Source organism: Pipra filicauda, unplaced genomic scaffold, assembly GCF_003945595.2.
Source record: "Pipra filicauda isolate LSUMZ 115617 unplaced genomic scaffold, ASM394559v2 scaffold45_size4122338_pilon, whole genome shotgun sequence".
NCBI lineage: Eukaryota > Metazoa > Chordata > Aves > Passeriformes > Pipridae > Pipra > Pipra filicauda.
Window position 1 is genome coordinate 771,730 of NW_024104598.1, and position 24,215 is coordinate 795,944.

The 24,215-nt window shown below is 38.6% G+C and overlaps 1 protein-coding gene across 3 annotated transcripts in view; it reads left to right on the forward strand.

Moving 5' to 3' along the window:
- The window catches only part of SHANK2 (SH3 and multiple ankyrin repeat domains 2), a 304,826-nt gene that overhangs the window by 14,485 nt on the left and 266,126 nt on the right, over positions 1-24,215 (forward strand). For all 3 annotated transcript variants that reach the window (XM_039386006.1, XM_027728556.2, XM_039386008.1), the window contains exons 7-8: positions 483-599; positions 5,139-5,216. In XM_039386006.1, the coding sequence (XP_039241940.1) occupies positions 483-599; positions 5,139-5,216 (195 nt within the window). The remainder of the gene's footprint in view (positions 1-482; positions 600-5,138; positions 5,217-24,215) is intronic.

Sequence of the window (24,215 nt, forward strand, 5' to 3'; positions counted from 1 at the left end):
TGAATAGAAATACTGAGATTTTTCTCGAATTTATTTGCTAATCAGGAAAATTTCCAATTTCAGTGATATCTTAGAGACTTACTTCAGGGTCTAATTTTTTATTTGTGTGACAGATAAAGTGACTCCTGAAGATTTTTCCCTCTCTTGGGTCAGTGCCATGTGTATACTATGTGCCTGGTTGACGGGCAGATAGTCAGATACATCACAGAACCAAGAAGATTATTCAGTTTTGGCCAGATTTCCCTAAATAGAAGGAAGAAGCTTTGGAAATCTGACCATCTTCAGTGCCATCTACTGGGCAACATTCCGAGGAGTAGCAGGACCAAAAACTCTTCTGTCCGTTACTTGTCACATTTGAGTCATAAATATTAGTGGATAAAAAGTTTCAAACGTAGTATTTTCTTGATCCCTTAAATCACCATCCCCCAAATAAGCAGATCTAGGTTGTATAATAACCAAAATATTAATGAATCTCTGACCAGGCTTGCAGGTATGGACATGTCCAACACCTGGAGCACCTTCTCTTCTATGGCGCTGACATGTGTGCCCAGAACGCCTCAGGAAACACGGCCCTGCACATCTGTGCCCTCTATAACCAGGTGAGACCCTGTGCCACAGAGTCCCACTGTCCTCCTTCAGTGACAGAAAGGTTCCTTGGGGGAGTTGAGAGATTATGGAACCATAGAATCATGGAGTGGTTTGCACTGGAACGGACCTTGAAGATCATCTTGTTCCAACCCCCTGCCACAGGCAGGAACACCTTCCACCCGACCAGGTTGCTCCAATCCCTGTCCAACCTGGCCTTGAACACTTTCAGGGATGGGGCAGCCACAGCTTCTCTGGGCAACTTGTTCCAGTTCCTCACAGGGAAGAATTTTTTACTAATATCTGCTCTAAACTTACTCTCAGTTTGAACCCATTCCCCCTTGTCCTGGCACTCAGGCTCTTGTAAATACTCTCACTCCATCTTTCCTGTAAGTTCCCTTCAGGAAAGCAACTTAAGGGAAAGATGGGGCAAGACTACTGTGCTTGGGATCCCCTCTGCCTGGCTGAGTGGGAAGGGATGTCTTGCTTTGAGGGAAGGTAAGTCCAGTCCCACTGGAAACCAGTGTTGTGAGAGAACAGCACACAGCCAGAAAAAAAAGGCCTAATTGAGGTACAAATGCTAAAATTTCCATGTCCATCCACAAAAACAGAGGCTTAGAGAGTTTCCCATTGAAAAAGTTTACTAGTTTGATGTTAGGTTTTCCTGAGATGCAATTTCCTCACTTTTAATAAATGCATTTGGGATAAATATCCCATTGTTATTGATCTACAGAGGCAAGTTACAGTTAAGAGCAACCCATTATTTTTAATTTGATTTACTTAATATGCAATGAAGTGTTTCAGGTTTTAAAAAGTGGTCTTAGAAACTAGAAAGAACGTAATTAAAAACTGTTTTATTTGTGTTTTATTCACTGATTACAAATAAGGCTGCTCACTGTAGGTAGCAAGAAATACATATTAAATAGAAAATAAAACAATATGTTCTACCAGTTTTTTTTTTTTTTTGCATCATATCTAAATACTTGTTTCCTATACAGAATTTATTGATGGTCTGCTGGAATCTAAATCAGAATTAAATAAGAAATAATTAGAAAATACTGTGGAAATGTCTCTGTGGTTTATATAGAAGATTCTTTGCTGTTTACAACTTGTGTAGTAATTTACAAATAATGGAATGTTATAATTTTATAGCGTTTTATATTCTCAGGGATGAGATGGGGAGAGACTGAGTTTTACAACTATGTTAAAATTCAGCACATATAATATTACATGGAATTAGGAAAGCACGAGATGTGACTGTAAATAGTGAAACATCTGTTAAAGCATCTGCTTCTTAATTAAATACCATCCTAGTTTTTTCCTAAAGTCTTGTCAAGACAGATTCCTCAATGAGGTCTAAAATACCCTCAACCTCTTAAAAAAAAAAAGAATTTTGGGGATAATTTGGCATTTTTCAAGACTACTGACAAAACAAAAATTTTACATTTAGGCTTCACATCGAGATCTTAACATGTATAATTGAAGCATTTATACTGAAAATTATTTTAAAATATTAATTCTAACCTCATTTATTTCACTCTTCCTGAGTAAAAATTTCAAAGACCGGACCATAACACACATATAAACTTAAAATCCTGATTTTTTTTGGTAACTGTTTTATTGCAGTGGCCATAGTTGTTTACAAGACCATACACTTCTAGCAAAGATTAAGCAGTATGAGATCTTCCTTAGAATAATTAATAATTAATTAATATAATTCTAATAATGAATTACAGTAATCCCATGGCGTGATAGTATTTTCCACATAGAGATGTGTTTTCCTGACCTCCTGGAAGAAATTGTTCTGTGGAAGATTTTGAGACTCCAATTGAAACTGCATCTAAAAGTTTGGAAATATTTTCACAGTGATTAAGCTTGGCTTTGTGAATGGAATTTTAACATCTTATCTATGCAGTCATCCGTCTATTTTCCTTAGTCGAGTGTATGTGGGAATAAAAAATGTTTTCATAAGGCTCTGGGAAGCATAACCTGATTTTTTTCAGTGGTTTTTTTTTAATTGGAAGTTGTTATTTGTTCCTGTGGAAGGAACGGTGCTGGCCTTTTCTGGCTGGAGAGGATGGGAAGGACATCAATATCCTTGTTACCTCCAGATTCCTGTAGATGGAGTCGTTACCCATTTGATTTTCCCTTCCAGTCTTCCCTGGGGAATTTTCTTGGGATACTTCCTGAAGTTGGTCAGTCTGTTTTCCTGAGTGTCAGCTCAGTCCTGGTCCCAGTAAACCCTTGGTTTTGAAAGTTATTTCATGGCCTTGCAGTATCTCAATGCATCTTATGTCTCTATGTTTTGCAAACAAAAATTGTGAGATGAAATGTGTCCTCTTCACTCAAAGGGTTGGATTCTAAATGACAACTGTTGTAATATTAAATCAGGTAATTAGCTGTCAGACAACAAATTGAATCTAATCTACTACCAAGCAAACAGTTCTCTGTAAAATTCTTTTTAATCTTATGAAGTCTAAAAAGCTACTACATATTCAGTTTATGATATAATAAATGAACAATACTAAGCTCTCAATATCAGAAGTTATTAGGTTGTCAGAGCTAAAACACGTGCAAAAGGAGTTCTGGCATTTATAGGCAGCACCCTTACAACAGAGAGTTTTAAAATGTGGAATTTCCACTGAATTAGTACAGAAAAGTAATCAAAATAATTTCTGATGGTGCCTTTTTTGCTTATTCTCCCTGATTTATTCCCCTTGATACTCAGCAGATGGGTACAACACACAAAGGAGAGAGGATGAAGCTAAAAATGCTTCTGTTTGTTTCAAAAGAATAAAGAAAGAATAAATAAGCAAATGAAACTTAATAAAAATAAATTTTCTTGAATTTTCTTTTTTATCTTGAAGAACTCTGTGGCTTCTGGCAAAACTTTTCTAATCAAAACCATTTAATTAATAAATCCCTTTACATGTTTTTGTTTTGTTGAAGACAGATCAATTAAATTTATAGAGAGTTTTTAAATTTTGGTTTTGTAATGTTGAACTATTTATTCTGATAATCAAATGAATAATCACCCAATAAACACAATATATTTCTGAATATAATTATTTATATCCTCAAGTCCTTGATCAAAGTTGGGCATTGATCATCCTATATTTAGAGATACAGAGAATACACCTAAGGTGCAGATTTCAGTGCAAGCAAAGGAGACTATTTCAGTTAATTATATATAATTCAAAAATTATTGTTAACATACCATCTTGAAACAGGATCTATTCTGTTGTTTCAGTCGGAAACTTCCTTTCCAGATAACTTAAGGCAGCCCTGTGAGGAAGGAGACTTAATGGGATAAAGAATCCAGTGTGGTAAATCAGAAAACACAATGACAAAAATTATTTTCAGTCATAATTGCTGCACATTAACCTGTGACTCAGAATCTGGTAAATAAACTTCATTTCTGTCACTGAAACAGCTGAATTATGGGATTGTTTTCTCTGACTGCAAATTTGCTGCTCAAAGTGAAAGGTGGCACATAAAAATACCTCCTTAGGTAGAACCCCATAACACAACATGTCAAGAAATCCAGAAAGCACAACAAAATTAATAGCAGTATTTATGGTGAGGAAATATAAAACCATTTTGAAATGGAAATTGGTTTGCAGGGGGTCCCAAGAGGAACATTAAAGATGGCAGGTAGGAAATAAAGTCTGTACAAGAATCACCCAGAATTCTGAGAACCCACTCAGAGCCACCAGATTATGGTCAGTCATATTTAATGGCAAGTGGAAATTAGTGGCTTAAGCAATACACTATAAAAATAAATCGTTTTTAAGGCATTTCCTTTGCAGATTTTCTCAGTTTGGAGGATCTGAAGTGCAACTTTTCTCTTTTCAGAAGGGCTGTGTTTGGTTTGCACTGTAACTTAGTATTTTTTAGGGGAAAAGAGGGACAGTAAGACAGGTCAGTGCAGTGTGCGGACATAGATCAAATAATTTCAGGTGTATTAAAAAATAATCACGCATACAATTTTAAAACTGAAGATAGGTTGGAAAAAAAACATAAGAAAATAAGTGGTAAAAATGCTTTGTTTAATTTCTAGCAGCAGGGAAGGGTATAACTCATCTTAGGAACTGCTTGCTGCACTGTTTTTCCTACAAAATAGGCAAAAACACTCTAGGAGTCAAATTTCATTTTGAAATAACATTTTTCTGCAAAGTCTTATTTGTCAAATATGGAATTTTCTCAGTACAGTTTCTTAAAAATTTAATAAGATGTTTACGTCTTGCATTTCTCCACAAATTTTTTACACTTACATATTGTTTCTAGTCTGATACACTGCTAAGCACCTGAAGTCCTGTTATATTTAAAGTACTATTTTAACAACTGAAGTTCTCAGATTATTTAATTTATTTTTATATCATTTATTTGTATTTTATTTAAATAGTGTTTTATGACTATATATATACTTTATATGACTATATACCACACAGCAACACATCTCACAGCCTCTTAGTAGTCATAGTTTTTTACTTAAAAGACCCTTATTTGCCTGAAGACCCTTATTAACAAGTTTACTTTTCTCTCATTTTCAGGAGAGCTGTGCAAGAGTCCTGCTGTTCCGGGGAGCCAACAAGGAGATTAAGAATTACAACAGCCAGTCTCCATTTCAGGTAAAAAACCCAAATATTCCTTTCCCCCTTGAAATATTTGGAAGAAAATATCCTGCAGACTTGGTTTTGTGGAGAATTTACAGTGCTCAAGGCTGAAAACAGTTGCAGAGTGAGATAACTCTCCTTTTGAAAACTTTGGCTTTTTGTAGTGCAATAAGTGTGTCCTGGAATAGTTAGGAATGAGAGAAAAATACACTCTTAGCAGGTCCGGTGACACTGTTAATGAGTTTGAGGATTGTGAGAGCTGTTGGTGACAAAGCATGAAATCTTTGGTGTTCTGTGGTTGGATGTGCCTTGCTTTGTGTTTATGTCCAGTCCCATGTAAGACAGATTCAAGATGCCATATAAGAGGAATCCAAGGACTGACCGGGCAGCTTGGCATCTATTGATTTAACCAGAAAAAAGCTCTTACTTCCTTGGACGTGAGGCCAAAGTTGGGCCTTAGCTGGGCTAAGTTTCACAGATGAGATTAATTTAACGCACTGTCAAAAGCTGAAGTTGTCATCTATTCTCTCCAAAATAAAATGAAGTCTTCTTTTAGATTAGTCAATTACTAGACCTTTTTTCTCCACTATTTTCTTATATTAAAGTACTTTCAGAAAGCTTAATTAAAAATCCAAATGGAAGAGAATTGTTTGTCCAAAGGGTTGTCAGGCATGGCTGACACCCCTAAGCCCTTCCTTCTGAAGCAGGATTAATTAGCCTGGATTTCAGGGAAACACTCATAATGCAGATTGACATGTAAGAAATAGGGATGGAAGCTGGAATGTTTAAAAAAAAAAATAAAAGAACAGAAAAAAATTTTTTCCGGTTACAAAAACCAGTGATTCTGGATGGATGAAATAGTTGGAATAACTATATTCATGTGGGTCTCTGAGTTGACTCCTACAAGTTTATGTGTAGATAACACCTCTGAGTTACAGCCTTTTAAAAAAACCCAAATATTTCTGTATCAGTTTAATCATCTCCCTATTTTGAAGGTTTTCCAGACCTAAATTTTACATCTCAAGAGCTTAAGAGTTCCTCTTGCAAATCCCTGCCAGATCATGTTTTACTTTTGGGACCATCTTCCCCAAATTGGGGAAACAGTACATTAATAATTTAATTTTAGGCATTATTTTTGGACCGCTAATAGTTTGCCATCTAAATATATGTCAAGCACAAATTCAGTAAGTACTGGATAATGCTTATCACTGCACCTCAGAATTATGGAATGATCAAAAAATGGAATAAGAGAAAACCCTAATTATTGGAGAGATGGGTTCCAGAGTTATCTCTTGGATTATATTATTTTATTTTATTACCTTATATCTTTGAGATTCAATTTTCTTTTTCTTTTAGGATTTTTTGGGAGAGGGTAAATGGCACATAAAAGAGTTTCCATTTGTCTTCTTTGTGCTGACTACTGCAAAATTCCTGTATTTCCTCTTAGAACAGAAAAATACAGAAGAAAAAGGCAGAAAAGAAAATATTTGTAAAAGCTGTTGCTGATGGTTGTAGGGCATCAAGAAGTGAGGGATGGCTACCAAGAACTAAATATAATGAAGTGAGCATGGGAGACAGAAGAAATAATAAGTGAACTATGTCTTGTCCATATGGAATAAAATAGTTTGTTATTATTTAATATTTGTTACACTTCTGTTTCTTGTGCTTTTGGCTGGTTGCTCTCCCCCTAATCAGACAGGAGCACTGACATTTAGGTTGGCTTTGTTTTACCCTTTCTGGATCCACGTATTTGTAAAAAGGAAATTACTTCCATCTTTTCACTCTGTGGAGTCTTCCTTCAGGTGTAGTGGATATCATTTCAGTTCTAGTTTTCCTGAGTGGAGCGAGTAGAGGAAACCCTGACTCCAGCACTGCGATAAAGCAGCGTCAGAATTAATGCTTTGCCATCTGTCTGTTGCTGACCCAGTCGATCAAACAGCACGAGTGGAGCTGTTATAAAATTATGCAGAATCCCCTTGAGTTAATAGGATTTTGCATACTAAAAATGTTTGCTCATGTAATCAGTAGCAAGAAACACCGAGGCATCTCATATGTACATAATGAGAGCAGTTGTAGCTGCAGCATCTATTCCTTTGAGTAACCCCCATTATGTTCTTTTCTCAGCAATCTGAAAGGATGATTCTTTCTGAGTTGCTGCTTAGAAAAATGATGATATGAAAACTGTGCTGTTCTGTAAGATGAAAGGATCCAGACATGGAGAAGTTTATGTGTTGCTTGCAAGGCCTGCCAAGGCTTTGTTTTGATGAAAATGAGCAGCAGAGTTTGTATCAGGCATTAGTGTCCGATGAATGAGATGTGATTTTGCCGCCAAAAAAGTAGATGTGCACATGTGTTCATTTCTTATTAAAACAAGCATGGCTATACTGGATCATATGGAAGGAAGACTAATGTGGGCTGAACTCTGTGCCACTTAGTTCTGGGATTCCACATTGTGCACTCATCTCTGCCTGGGATCTTGCTGAAATTTTGCCTTTTCAAGGCAGAGTTCATGTTGGAATGGCATTGCCAGGTGTTGAGGATATAAAAAAGCTTGTCTGTATTTCCCACTTAAGCACCTAAGCTTTGTTAGCTGCCTCTGCAGGAATATTGGAGTCCATTAAGTCAGTAATCAGTTAATGTTACCCACAGCTGAAAGTTTGCAGAATGTTTCAGCAGAAATTTTTCTGTATGTTTGTTTTATTGTATGGTCTTCCCTCTGCTAATAAGTATTAAAATTTGTATGGATGTGGGGTGAACATCCTCCCTCCATCCTCCCTGTTCCTGTTCCAAGTAAATCAGAGCAATTCCTGCACAACTGTCCTCAGTGCAAGTGTGAGAATTTTTTGTGTACTGTGCGTTTTGGTGATTACCTAAATAGAGGTAAGATGAAACCTGTGCAATATGGTTATACTATACTACCAGTTCTGTTTATTAATCACTTATCCATCCCATCTTGGCTGGGTAATCTAAGTACCTTACATGTTATTTTATTAGTAAAACCTCCCCAAATATCCTTTCAGAAAAGCCACGATATCCTATCACTGTCCATAGCTACTTAGTTTTCCACACATTTCATGTGCTCCTAATGTAAAAAAATTTGTTTTCTATCTGGCAAACATTAATCCAGTAACTCAGCAATCTCAGTTTTGCAGTGTTTACGAGCTGTTGTAATTCTGGTTTTTGAGTTAAAATGAACCTACACCTCATTTACCATGTTTTTCCTTTTTCTTTTAGTGAGCAGCAGCTCTATATGATAATTCATATGTTTTTATATGGGCTATAGGGCACTATTTTAGCGAATAGCACTAATAATCAATGTTTTTAAAGCAAATGTGTTAAAATATGCAGAACTATACTGAGGTGGCATTTAGTGACATCTTTTAGTGGCAGGATTGCACCTGAGAGTAATTTGTACCTCAGATGTACCTTATTATTGCCCTTTGCTGTCCCAAACCAGCATGGAAAATCAATGTGTTTACATTACATAGATGGCAGGAGGAGCAGCAGTCTTCTGCAGGTAGAATTGTTCCTTTCAGTGTGTTGGCTGCACATCTATTTTCAATTGCTCATATTTTTGCCGAATTTGAATCATTTGAGATTAAATGTTCCATGCCTGGTGTCTCAGGCAACATTGTTCAGAAAAAACTAAAATGATTCAGCTATTTCGGAGTCTGGGTGAGGGAAAACATGTGTTGTTTTTGCTCCTGCTGAAAAGCTCTGCTGACCCACCTCTCCTTGTCCCATCTGCCCTGTTGTGTTGTGGTGTGGTGTTTGCTTTTGTTTTCTTTAATTGCCCTGCACTCTGTCAGTGATCTCCTTGTTAAATCCTGACACTGGGAAGGATTTAACCAGATTCCAGATTTGGAAGCTGAGCTGGCCTGGGGGGAGAATAGACAAACACAACTGGAAATGGATAAGTCAGTATGGAGCATGGAGATGGGTGAGACAACACAAGACTGGCTGGGAGGCCAAGCCCAAAAAAGGAGAGTGAATGGAGCAAGATGAAGGTTGATAAATGGTCTTAGGGAAATTTTTAGTCATCAAGGGCAGAAGGGAATAAGATTAAGATTAGAGGGGATATTGGGACTGTGCGAAAAAAGGGAGTCTTAGCTGGGTAATGATGGTGGGGATGAAGCCTTGCACTTGGAAACTGGGAAGGATGGGGCTGTCTCAAATTGGGTGTGTGTGTAGTGCTCCCAGCCCTGCTGGTGCTCTGTGAAAAAACAGCCTTGTTTAATATCCAGCATATCGCTGGAATGGCTTCCCAAATCCCAGTTTTGATTTAGATTTTTGCAATTTTAATTTCCATTTTTTTGATGAAATTTACAGGCAAAGGACAAGAAATTGTTCTCATGTGGTTGTTGTCTTACTTATTTTTGAAGGGTAAGAAAGCTAATTTTAAAACTAAAAACCTCTACTCAGTGCCTCAAAAAAGCATCTTTACAAATATAAAGCAATGCTTTCTCTCATGATGTTAAACTATGTAACTGTTGTGTTAATGGAACATATGAATTACACCAGGACTTTGTTTTTGCCAGGTGTTTGTTTTCCTCCTAATTCCTCTCCTGAAGCACCTGTGTGAAGGATGCATCACTGAATATTGGGTATTATTGGCAACAACTATAGCTATGATCTCATGATGCATTCTGCCTTTAGTCAGACTTCAAGCTTTCTCCAGCTTTTGTTCTGATTTGAGTTAACTAATGGAATTTATTCATGCTTACTTTGGTTGGTTTCTTTTTAAAATCTATACAAGTGAATATCCCAGTACAAACCATGGATTTTTCCTTTAAAAATAAAAATGTATGTGAGCATGTAGACATACTTAACACAATAATAATAAAAAGAGGGCTCTTATGGTGATATATCCAGACATAAACAATGATTAATTATGATATGGTTTCTCATCCCTTACCTTGAAATGTTATTTATACAGAGAAACACATGTTCTCCTTTGACAAAACAGGTTTTTTTGAATTTTATACCTTGCCTCGGGAGCTTGGGTACACATCAGCCTTTGTGGTGCTGATGTGGTGTCTGTTTGGGTTTTAGGGGAAATTAGCATTAGGGTATTGGGGGAAGAGCTGGCAAATGAAATATTCCTGAGAATATCAGGGATGTTCCAATATACAAGATGTTCCAACAGGAAAGTGCATTGATGGCAAATTACAAGTGACCTCAAGTGTCAGCAGATCTTTTGCTGTTATCAATATAGAAGTATTCACAGACTTTTAGGCAGATGCTTCTCTTTACTGGCACATGAAGTACAATCACCAAGGGTCAATATTTATATATATATATTTATATATATATATACATGATGACAAGAAGGTAGCCTAGCACAATGTCATACTCTTTCTGAAAACATGAGACAGCAAAGATGCTTTCTACAAATACTTCTGAAGATATTGATTGTACTTTTGAAAAGTCAGACCTCAGCCTAAGAGGCTTTTATGATACTCTTACTTGATAAGGGAAGAGGATACAGGAGCAGAAAGATACATATGGATCCAGAAGGGAGTTAAATCCATTCACTTTGACCCAGTGATGGTTTGCATAGTGCTGGCTCATCACTCCTAACCTTTGCCTTAACCCTTTTTCAGAAAAGCAGCCAAATGGGAGTAATTTGGTAAAGCATAAAGGAATTAAATCACATGATTATCTTTTATTGAGCAAAGCAAAATATTGCCCCACTTGGAGATCCTGAAAATACTTATTGCAGATTGTCCTTTTTTTCACCACCTTATAGAGGAGTCTTCATGAGACGATCTCTTGTGTTGTGTTCCAAGGCCCTTTTATTCCCCCTTTTGCCTTTTCTCTCCCCACTCACTCAGGGATGTCCAGCTCTCATGCCTCAGGTGCTCCCACATGCAGTACAATTTCCCTGGATAAAACAGTGTCTGAGCCAATTTGCTGGGTTTCCACCAAGCTTCTGAAAGCTCAGAAGCAACTGACACCAAATCGTTAAAGGGAACAAATTAAGTTAACTAATTTGTAAGGGTCACTCCCAGTTCCTGCCTCGAAGCAAGAAAGGCTAGTGTGTGATTGAGACATGATCAGTTGTCATGGGTGAAATTGCAAGAGATTTGTATGATCTTAATTTAAACCATGTCATTTTAGATATTAACACCATTCATACAAGAGGCAATGGAGATTTGTGTAATCTTAATTTAAAGAACGTCATTCTGAGATATCAATACCATTCATGTATGTGGTGGGATCATCTCTTTGCATGACTGTACAGACTGCTGAGCATTAATTTCTGGAAATATCCAAGTGAGTTTTTGTTGCTTATAAAAATGGAGGATCTGTGCCTCTAGGACAGACTCAGCATCTTATTTCACTGCCACTTGGAGAGAGCATTCATGGCATGCAGTTGGCATATGCTGCCATCCCATATCCATCTTCATCAGAGTGTGTTATTAGCATTGACTATTACTAGACTGTTTCCAAAGGTTTTATTATAGGTAACCCACAGAGTTTGGAATGAATCCACCAAATATATTAGGTTAAATAATCACAGTATCTTATTAACCTGATGCATTTTATCCTAAGGGCTTTACAAAAGGATTTTCAGCCATTTGGTGTAGCAGTTGAAGGAACACTGTGTTATTAAGTGTTTGCAAAATTAAACCCCATAAAGTTTTTGCTGTGAAATAGTGGGCAGTATCTACTGCCGGCTTTGAGTAGGAAGACATTTTGCTGAGAGTGTTTGGGGAAGAAGCTGCTAAAGTGGCACATTTTGACTTTTCCATGAGGGAAGGTTGCCTTGAGAGATGGGAGCTTTTCCCCTTCAGCAGCACAGACCCATAAACACTTGAGCTGAACTTTCTGCATAGCCCTACATTTACTGTAATGTCAAGGAAACCACAATCCAGCAAATAGTACATGTCCTCAACCTTTTTCTAGGAGAGTTCAGCAGAAGAAGATTGCATTTCATGGCTTTTTGATTTAGCATATTATTGGAGGGGCTGAAGAAAATTAAGTCAATTTTGTTGCTGGCTGTGTCTTATCTGATTCATCTGATACTGCAACCTGGCTTTATCTGCTTTTAGTAAATACTCCTTTGAAATCGCTGCTTGCCCATGTAGCAGTAATAAGGATTATGTAATAACTGGCTTTGGATGGCTCTTTCCAGCCTGAGCTAGATTTTCCCAAGGAATGAGCCTGTAATTGGAAATGTGTGTGTGTATCACACTTAGCTTTTTCTTTTTAATTTTAATTATTAAAACACAAGTGTAGAAAAACACATTTAGCTTGAGAATAACTTGCTAGGTTGTGTTTTAGCAGAGAAGCAGAAAGAAGGAAGGTTTTTTTCCTCTAGGAGGCTTAATACAGTCTGTACAAAGGAGGATAACTTAAGAATCTGAGTTATTTCTCATCTAAAGAAACAGAAGGAAATAAAAGAACATCATGAAGCAGCAAGGTTGGGCCTGGAATGTTATTTGCCTGCATGTTCCTTTTTTTGCTTTCTGACATGTTTTTTGGTAACTTTACTTGACCTGCCATATTCAGTTCAACACTTCCTGTCAAGCTGGTTCTTATATAACGAGGAATCCTTTTGTCCTAGGAGTTAAGTCGGCATTTCAAGGCCTAGAGAGCGAGATGATTTAGGAGTGATTTGCTCCCATATTGTGAAGAAAGGAGTTAACATTTTTATCTTGGTGTACATGCAGGTTTACTTTAATCTGAAGGTATCCCGTCATGGGTTATTCATGAATAAGAGTAGTTAAATTTTAAGAATGCAGTTGTGTACATTCATGAAAGTGTCAGTCCAGCATAGAGCCCTGCAGGAGGCTAAAAGGAGGTCATTCAGTGTCATTGCCTTCTCTTAATTTCAACTCAAATTCACTGAGCTTGCCAGCTCTGGCACCATTTCATGGCTACTGAGTGTTTTCCAGAAGACCCATGGGGACTGTAAAATCTCTTGCAAGCAAAACCAGCATTTTAGCAATGAAAATGTGCCAACCCTGTTCTGCTTGTGTACTTTTTTGATAATGCTTAGCTGTATTTAGCTGCACATTGTTGTGTGTTTGGTTGTTTTCAAAATATTAATTGCTGAAAACTATTTAGGGTAAAATCCCAGTTCCTTTGAAGTGGATAAAAGCCTGTTGAATTTCACTGGGGTGGAAGTGCGTTCCTCACATTTAAGATGGTTTCAAAGCCATACTGTCAACTCTTTCTACCCCTGTACATGCCATTCACTTGAGAGTTGGACTTGATGATCTTGTGGATCCCTTTCAACTCAGAATATTCTGTGATTCTGCAATAGGTGATTCTGTAATTCTATATAATGTATTCTACTGAATATGTTTATTTTTAATTAAAATTTCCTGATTTTAGCACTATTCTTTTAAGTTGTACAAAATTGCCCACTGCATTGTAATGAATAACTTGCATTATGCAAAGTCTTTACTACTAATAGTTAATTTGCTGTAGCTGAAAAAAAGATGCTCTGTTTTCTGAGTGCAAGGTTTGTAAGAGTTTTGGGAGGCAGAAGCAATGCTTGGGAGGCTGTGGTTGTAAATTTTCTTTCATTCCCTGACCAGAGTGTGGGATGTTCTTGCATTCCCTGCAGTGGCTGCTGCTGCAGAAGACCCTGTGTCATTGCCCAGCTGAGACATTGACCTTGTCCCACCCATCGGACTGAGGCTCCAAGGATGTGAAAAACACTTAGATCTTAGTGCTGCTTGTAGCAATTCTTGCAGTTTAAAAACCTAGTCTTTGATTACTATTAAAAATAGTCTGAGTAGCAGCATGAGGTAGTCCTCAGGAGGGAAGATACTGAGATTTCTTGGAGAGCTTATGTAAAGGACTGGGAAGTGTGGATCCTCTGACCTTAATACTAAGGTGAAGTGCTCATGGTGAGCCTTTGTTTAAAAAGTGCTCAAATGATCAAGGGGATGATGAGCCTCAAAGAAACATTGGCCCTTTCCCCATAATTTATATTTTCAGATGCTAAAACTAGTTGTTGAGCAAATGCAAGGTGTCTATTTTAAGCCCCTGCATGTCAATATCTGACTACAGATGGCTCTGTGAATCATAGTTGGAAGAAGGGAAATGTTAGACACTAAGATATTGTTGCTAAGAGATTTTAGTACACAGTATGCTAACATGTGCTGGCAAATTTGGGAACAGTAGCAGCAGCATGCTCTGGGAGAAAAAAATTTCAGTGGGGAAGAAACTATCTTCAAAGGACTATTTAAAGGATAGTAACATTATTGTGCTTTGTTGTATCGAGAACTGATGAAGATGAAATTGTCTTTCAAGCAGATAATGTACAGAAAACATCCAAAAGGTAAAACTAATCCTGCTATCCAATGAAATAGAGAGTGGAGATTGGAAAGAAAAAAGAAAAAAAATTACTTCGGGGTTTAAATTAATCAAGTTGCAAGATTAAAGGTGACAGTTGCTGGTATTTTGCCATCTACTGGACATCAGATATATTAATATACACAGTTCCTTTCAAAATGCATAATATTGAGCTTGTGTTACATTATATAATTAAAAGTGTTAGAGTTCTTTTCAGGAAAGAAGATGTAGGAAAATGCTGAGTATGATTTTTTACTTATACTTTCATAACATTACTATAGAGTAATTTAGGAAAATTGTCAGCATTTTATTGTCCTGGTGGAGAATGTGGGTTACTTCTGCAATTAATATAATTTTTTTTCTGGATATTATTTAAAAAAAAATAATTAAAATTGACTGCTTTTTTTTTATTCTACCTTATATTATTTCAGTGAGTTTTACTGAAACTTGAAAATGTTACACCTGAAATAAAGCTTCAAATGGGTAAAATTTAATTTATTAATTAATTTCATTTTATAAAACAAAACCTTTCAGTTCTGTTATATTTTCAGCAAAAACATTATTATCTTATTAGATACAAAATATTTCCCAACTATAAACTTCTCAAAATAGTGATTTGTTTCTGATGTATTTCTAATTAGATGTATCACTTCTCAATTTCAAAACTGATTGTTTTTTAATGAAGTTTGGGAGTGTAAATGTAAATGTGTGTATCCATAATGTCAGCATATGTATCTTCTTGAGGTCATGTTTCATGTCATCCATATTGTAAGTATTCAGGAGCACTGTGAGATAAAGAGAGGGAATTAGTGATATTAATAGTGTATTAATCAAGCATTTTGGTTTTCTTTTTTAATGAGGTGAACCAAGAAACTTCTGCGAATTTTGTTTTACAATGTTGTAGCCTCCAAGTCAAAAATCCACTGTAATCAATACAACTACAAAACTGTGGGATGATATTTTGCCCTTTGATTTTGCAAAGTAAAACAGAGAATTCACGATTATTCAGCATTTCTATTTTAGATTACAAGGCGGCTGTGGTAATTGTATAGGATTTCCCAGCTGGTTCAGGAAGAGACCCATTTTGAATTCTTAACCTCTTCTCAAATGGAAAATACCTGAAATTTATGTAGTGATTTGAGCTCAGAACAATGTTTGCCAAAATGTCACATTTTGCTAAGGCATTACAAAGGAAATTTCCTAAGGAAACTGAGTTCCAGATATGTTCTAGTATTTTTTGAATAAATAAACATACTTTCATGTAGGAGCTCTCTGAAATTGCGTAAGGAACCAACAGTGTTTGATCAATACATTTTTCTCCCACATCTATGCAAAAGAAATTTGGAACACAGATTGCTTCTTGCTTTTCCATCTGTACCACTGAAGAGAGCTATAAAATCTGCATGCTGCTTCTATATGAGAGCAACTAATGCACATACATTTAAGATTTTTTTTTTTTTTTGGTGAGTCTGCAGAGCACGTTTGGTGGTTTTGTGTTACTGTTTATCAGGGATGGAACCTCCCAGCACTTTGTGCTGTATGGTCAGGCTTTTTGGGAACAACCTAATTTTGACTTTCTCATGTCCTTGTGGATGACTGGTACAATGTGACAAAATTCAAAGTGCTTACAGACTCCAAATAGTCTTTACATCTTCCTTTTTTTAGAAACAGCTTTGCTTTCAAGACGATGCAGTAGAAAAGAAATAAGTTGGACTATGTTGCCTTTTCATTGCCCCACAGGAAACACCATTAGATTTTCATATCAAATTACCCAGCTCCAAAGGTTGTGGTTATAATGGAATGGTTTAGGGATTGCCTTGGTATTGGATTATCACTTCTTCATATTGATATTGCAGCTATTGCAGGAATTGTTGATAGGATTTTTGTCTGGAAACTTATGCTTATTAAAAATTATAACACTTTGTATATTTTTAATATTAAAAATCCACATCCTAATTATGGAGGAGCCTTTCTGGATGTCTTTTAATTAAGGAAGTGATCCCAACCATTCCTTCTAAATTCCCTTGTGTTAATTCCTCACGTGTCTCTGCTCATAGTGAATCCTATTGCATAATGGCTGTGGCTGCTGGAGTGATGTTTCTTCACTGTTATAATGACATAGTCCTCGGTAGAACAAGAAGTGATTTATGATTTTAGAAGTCTGTGATTTAAGTGGAAAGTGATTTCTGGAGAGTCTTATGGTTACAGTCTTGTTTGTGGGGCTGTATCTCTTATTTCCTGCAGTTCCCACTGAAGATGGGAACACACAGTGTGGATTTACCTCAGAGTATCCTGTCTGTCACAGAATCACAGAATCAACCAGGTTGGAAAAGACCTCCAAGATCATCAAGTCCAACTCTTGACCCAACCAGTCAAGAGTTTCCAGACCATGGCACTGATGCCACATCCAGTCTCATCTTAAAAACCTCCAGGGATGGTGAATCCACCCCCTCCCTGGGCAGCCCATTCCAATGTTTGATTACTCTCTGTAAAAAAAATTTTCCTAATAGCCAACCTAAACCTCCCCTGGCACAGCTTAAGACCATGCCCTCTTGTCCTACTGCTGGTTCCCTGGGAGAAGAGACCAACCCCCACCTGGCTGCACCCTCCTGTCAGGGAGTTGTAGAGAGTGATGAGGTCTCCTCTGAGCCTCCTCCTCTCCAAGCTAAACAACCCCAGCTCCCTCAGCCTCTCCTCACAGGACTTGTGCTCAAGTCCCTTCCCCAGCCTTGTTGCCCTTCTCTGGACCTGCTCCAGCCCCTCCATGTCCTTCCTGAACTGAGGGGCCCAGAACTGGACACAGCACTCCAGGGGTGGCCTCACCAGCGCTGAGTACAGGGGAAGAATCACCTCCCTGGTCCTGGTGCCACACTGTTCCTGATCCAGGCCAGGATGCCATTGGCCTTCTTGGCCACCTGGGCACACTGCTGGCTCCTGTTCAGCTTCCTGTCCAACTGCATTTCCACTCACTGAAGTCACATTTTGTCCTAGGATGGAGTTATCTCCTTTAATGTACAGCATCATACCTGAACTCGTTGCCATTTCAAGCTCTTGAAAAAACCATCATTTAATAACCACTTCTGCATAGCAGAGACAAGGGAAGGGTGAACATATCAGTCCTGAAGGAAAGAATAATAAAATGCAATTTCCTCAGAAAGGGAAATTGTTCGGAAGAGAAGAGGGAGAAAAAGCACTTGGAGAGTGCTGATTTATGTGCTTACTGTGAAATGCAGCTACAGCTGTGCAGCCCAAACAGCTCCCTGGACTCCCCACTTGGGCAACACATTTCAGAGCTTTAGATCTCTCCTGGTTTAAGATTTCAGCATGTGCAGCAGCCTGGATCAAGTGAAACATAAATGAACTAAGGGATACTCTCCACAGTCCCATGTATAAAGTTTGTCAAAGTTCATTACCTGGATTTAGGAGGGGGCAACTTCAAATCCTGTCTTTTTTGCTGTTGTTTCTCCTTGGGTGGAGCAGTTTGTTCCAAAGAGTGATAATGTAATTTAGTCTTGGGTTTTGCCTTTCAGGGACTAACCCATAAAGCTCTAAAAATTGTAGTTGTTAACAGGCTACAAAGATTATGCTCTAATTTAATATAATCTCTACCTGTGGCACGTTTCAAGGGGAGGAAAAAATCAATTGTGAAAGGTTAGTGCCAGGTAAAGTGTGTATATAATTTCTGGTTTCCTGAAGGGAATAAAACCCTGCATTAATCTTGATCAAAAAAAATGTAAATACTCGAATGTAAATAAATTGATATCTTGAGAACTGCATTTACGAGGCTCAGTCGGTGAGTCAGTGCTACTTATCTCTGATCCAGAGTCTGAAAACATCAAGAAACTCTGTCATGCTGAGACCTGTAATGCGACATCTGGCCGGTTTCACTGTTTACACACAAAGTAGTTTTATTTGACATTATTTAAACTAAACGTCTTCGGGGAATAAGATTCAGGAGAGCAGAACTAACCAGATGCCTCAGGTGTTTAATTTCTGAATTGACTTCTGAAAACCAACTTAAACAGTGACTCTATCCAGAGGGAATGTGAATATCAGAAAGCCAGGTTTGGGAATAATGTTATGCCAGGAGAAAGAGACCCCTTCTTCAGGTGCCTCACCAGTTTTGGGGGTGTCATTCCCTGTCCAGTGCTCTATGCTGGACTAGCAATCCCGGGATGCTCCCATGTCCTGCCTGCTCCCCTCAGTCTCAGCCTTGCAGATACTTCATTCATTCAAGTTTCTACTCGGCTGAGTTGTCCCTTAGTTGCCATTCGTAGCAACTCACCAAGTGTCAATTAAACTCCTTCCCTTCTTCCCTTAAATTGGCAGCAGAGCATCTGGCGCTGCCTGGCATGACAGAGAGTGAGGCACTGCAAGCAGTTGCATCGTTTGAAGGAAGCATCTGTCTGTGAGACATTGAGTGAGACGCTGGGGCGCTGTGACAAGCTTGGCTTGTGCCAAGGCAGAGCACACATCTGTGTGAACACAAAGTTTGCAGTCATGCTCTGTTTTACACACCATGACAGCGACATCCAGTCCTGTCTCCAGTCCTGTGCCTTGCCCAGTGAGTTGTTAACCCCGTGGCTTTGTGCTTCACAGCTCTCAGTGTGTCTCAGCTGTGACCTGGTTCAGTGATTCCATCATTTTTTGTCACAGTGACACTATGAAGACAGTCGTGTATGTTATCAAAGGTAATTTGATAATAATTAGGAGCCCATGTTAACAGCCTTAGTGAGGTCAATTAAACTTGGGAGGGAGCTGATAAATGATTCACTTTGGTTACTGTCATTCACACAAAATTGCCTCTAATGATGATAAAAAACCCCCACCACCCCAAGATAATTTCTGCTCTCTGTATTGTACAGGAGGATATGGCAGAGATCCCAATCAAATGTCTGCAGCAGAGAAAGATCCTAGTTTGGGTTTAAAAGCACTTGCTTGAACTACTTAGTCAGGCTTTTCTGCTGGGCTTTGATTGACACTGTGCTGGGACGCTGCAGGTGAAGTCTTTCTGATTCTGGAGCTGATGCAAAGTACAGACAGCCCTTAAAAACAGGGTAAAAAAAGCAGCAGGTTTCAGTGGAAATTGCATGTGAGTGATTTTTTGATTTTTTTATAAGATGCATAAACAGGTTATATCAGGTTTGCAGAATAACGTGACAAAGGACATGCAGGTTTTTGATGTAAGATAAGTGTCAAAAGGACGAAATGAAAGGGCATTTGCTGCAGGAATGAAAGAACCTGAATTATAGCAAGACTGCTGTTTATGCAATTTTAAAAAAGCTGCAGTTTTTGAAGCTTCAGCATAACAGAGTCCGTGGATAGCCTCTAGTTGTAAAGTGCTACCTCCAGCCTTTCATGGTGATATTTCATGTCCATAAACACCCATGTGAAGCATTTTGATGATTGGAATCCAGTTCCTACTGGAATTGGAAACAAACTTTAACCGTAGTTTTGCTGCCTGTGCTACTTTTTCACTGCCAAGAGGAGATGTCTTGTGATCAAAAGAAACCTCAAACAAAACCTTCTTTCCTGCCATAACCTCTCAGTTTTTAATCTAGCACTTGTCTGCAGAACATCCTGAAAAGCAAAATATGGCTATTGAAAACCATGTAAATTCTGAAACATGGAGAGAATCAAACTCCTGTATTTTCTGCCAAGATTCTACATTACTACTCTTTTCTGAAGTACAAAGAAATTTAGTGCAAATATAGAACTTCAGTTAGTCTCTGATTTAATTTTCATCTTGATCAAGGGGAGAATTTACGCCACCTTAATTTGGTTCAAGCCCTCGATCTTGTGAAGGCCTTTCACTTGTCCCAACGCATTCATGCCCATATTTTTATTTGAACACACTATAGCTTTGGATAAGTTTAAGATACATTTGGATGGAAAAGGGGCTGTGGTTGCTGTGCTTTGTAGTTTGCAACTGTACAAATTGAATGTAATTTTGTGTCTTTCCGATTTTTCTCTGACTTCACTTTCTCCCACACACTTTACCCATCAAATTCGGGCGAAGTACATTGATGTCATGCCAAGGAATATTTCTACTTTTTAGCTTTTTCTTGCTTTCTTTAGATCTTAACATATTTTTCCTTCATTTTGCTGCTCGGATTTTACATACTGTTTTTAGCCAATTGAAGTGAATCAAACTGAGGAAAAATGGTTCCTTGCTGAATCCAGTGCTTGATTAAGAGGCAAGCACAGGAACAATTCCCTGTCAAGCTGTCTCTTAACTATCTGGAAATATCTTTTTTTTTTTTTTCCCCCACAAGTAATAAAATGTGTTTATCACTTGAAGAGTATGTTTATACTTGAGGTTTAAAATCTGCTCTATATCAAAAACTCTTTCATTTGGGTAGCATAGCTGCTGTCTCACAAGCTGCCTGTCACTGCTGAATTCCCTGTTGGAATTTTATGTGCTAATTAGGGGTAATGTCGAGGAGAGGTATTATAGTTTGCTTATAATGTAGAGAAAACCTCAGGTATACACATAAATGTTGCTTTTATGAACTTGAACCAAGCCAGGCTGCAGAATGTGGAGATAAAGGCAGAGCATTTGTACAGCTCTGCTTTTACTTTCCTCGTTGTGCTGGTTTAAGAGTTAACCAGCAGGGGAAATGAACTCAAAGGAGAGATTATAAGTCAGAATAACAATTTATTAAAATAATACAGTAAGTACAATTATACAAACAAACAACTGGTTTTAACCCACAAAACCCAAATGTATAACCCAGCACCCTGGGGGATGAACAAAGTGGTGTTCCTTGGGCCCCCCCTTGAGTCCAAAGTAAAGGGAGAGGGGAAAGACCTGCTGGTGGGAGAGCTGTTGCAGTCTGGTCGAGAGCGGCAAGCTGCAGTCTTCTTCTGGATCCCACGAGTGGTAGAAAGGTTCTGAAACTCCAGGTTTATATATTCTCCAGTTCAGGCAGGAATGGTCAATCCTTCCCTCAGAGTGGGGAATTCCATAAAAGGGTATGAGGATGCTCAGAGTGGGGAATTCCATAAAAGGGTATGAGGACAGGAACATCCCCCCCACAGGCAGGCCCCCCCCCCCGACAACAGTTTCTGGGAAATGGCATGGAGGGCCATAGAATACACAGTTTTGGGCTATACCCATCCAGTGATGAATTGGTCCCAGCTGTTCTAACTAGGACACTCGTGCTGTTTGTCAGGGAGAATCATGAGTTACACTTTAGGGCTATACAGAGGAGACTGGGGACCAGAATATGGTATGTTAACCACGCTGAGAAGCAGTTTCTTCCTGGAGTAGTTCCTGGAATGAAGGTTGGCTTAGTGGTGGTTAAAACAGTAATTTTCAGAGGTGAGGTAGCAGTGCACTAACTTGCCTGTCTCTGACCTCCCTGATCACAGAATCATACAATCACAGAATGGTTTGGGTTGGAAGGGACTTTAAAGACCATCCAGTTCCAATCCCTGCAGTGGGCAGGGACACCTTCCACTAGCCCAAGTTGATCCAAGCCCCGTCCAACCTGGCTTTGGAAACTTCCAGGGATGGGGTGCAGCCACAACTTGTCAGGGCAATAATCTGATCTCTGCAGATATCATGATATGCATGAGTCTTGTGACATATCTGAGAAGAAACGCAGTCTAAAAGCTGTAGCAGGATTAAGCTGAACCAGTGTTATTGATTTATTCTAATGCATTTTCCTCCCGGGAATCCATCAACATTTGAGGTAACACAACTGAGAAGTGCACAAAGTGAAGTATTTAATTACTGTTAATAGTGCATTGAAAAAATAATTACATTATTTTTACTAGTAAGTATGGTGATATTATATGTGTGTTAATTATTTAAAGGACAAAAATCATTATACTGCACAAGCCATGGTCATAGCTGCTCAGGATTATTGTAGAACAGAAATGTAAGTGTATTGAGTATAATTTCTAGGTGACAGACAAATGTGGAATGGAATTTTTGCCATGAAATAGATACACTTGAAATGAAAACAAAATTACCATATTTACCCGTTGCATTAGATAGAATTTTTTGATGGAACAAGAAACAAATTGCCAAGAAAAAAGATGTAACCTCAAAAACATTAAAAAGAAATTGGAAGAAGACCTGGACTCAGGGTATGAACATGATAAATGGTGTGTTCAGTTGTTTGTTTTAAACTTCATGTGGTAATCTAAAAAAGTTATTCTGAAACTGTATTATACTTGTATACAAGTCTTTCTTGTACTTTAACTAGCCAGTAGACTTTATAACCCAAACCTAATCAGTCTGTCCCTCTTTACACCAATTGTTACTTGCTTAGTCCAAAATTAAAATCAGAGATTACATCGCTGTGTTCGAAACCGTTTGTTTAAATCTGGGTCCTTCTGCAAGGATTTCCAGGAATGCAGAAAAAAAGGATTCATGGTAATCCCATGCAGTTTGATTTAGAAGTAGTTCAGTGAATTCTTTTTTTCTAAGGCAGTGCACCCATGCAAACAATCATCATAATCCTGTGTTTCAATGGGACTTCTTCCAGTTGTGGTAGGATACATGGAAAGTTCCCTCTGAGCCCTGCAGAGAGTATGAGACTCACTAAAGGCAGAAGGAGACATACTGTAAATAATCTGGTGCTGAATGAGAAATTGTCTTAGTTTAACAAGATTACAACTTAGAAATTAAGAAACTTCAGGTGGAAGTGTGGAAAAAGAAAACAGCTTTTTATTAACAAAATCTGCATGAACAACAAATGGTGCAATCAAAAACTTTCAGAAGAAACAAAGTGACAATTCCCCAGGGCAGGGGGAGAAACCTGGGGCAACCTGGGGCGGTGGGGGTGAGGGTGGTGGGGAGAAGGGAAGGGGAAGGCAGGACTGTCTCAGCAGTTCAACAGCTGCTCACAGCCACGAGTGCCCACAGCAGCCAGCAGCCGATGGCTTCACAGCCAGCAATCAGAGAGTCCTTTTTCCCACAGGCAGTTCCGAAGGCAGAATACCTTGCTCTGAGATGGGTCGGTCTCTCTCAGTCGTTCTCCGCAAGGTGTCCCGTGGCGAAAAAAACACTTCCTCTCAGGAAAAGAAAAGGAGGGGGCCGAAACTGGACCCCTCTTCACCCCCCCGGCTGGTCGGCCAACCAAACCAAAAACCTCTGAGCAAAAGACTCTCCAGCCCTGCCCCTGACAACTGCGCTCCCAGGGAACCCTCCCCCTTCCCTCACTCCCGTGTTGCCCAGCACATGCAGCTCTACTCCATCACCCACCCCCTCTCTGACTCTCCCCCATCTCAGAATAAACAGGTTGGGGGGGGGGGTTGGGAAGCAGGAAAAAAATGGGACACTAGGGGAAAAATTCCAACATCTCTTTTCAAACCTATGACATCATCCACCCCTGAGTTTTTTCCGTCCTAACATGCTATATCAGATTCAAACTTTCCAACCATATACATACATACATTACCCCAAATGTATACATATTACAGATACTTACATACGAATACAGGCACAGTGTTGTGGGAAATTCACCCAAAAATGAGGTCCCCTTGAGGTATACACCATGTTTCTCCGTCTTCCTGCATCACCCACCACATGCTACCTGATCCTTGAGTAAAAACAATGCCAAAAATGGGTTTGCCTTTGCTCGAGGCAGGATTAATCCAAACTGTTTTACCTGCATACCTCTCAAGTGAATTACTGGGACTTTGTCTCCATCTGCGGTGTGAAGGGACTCTGATTGGGCAGGGCCGGCT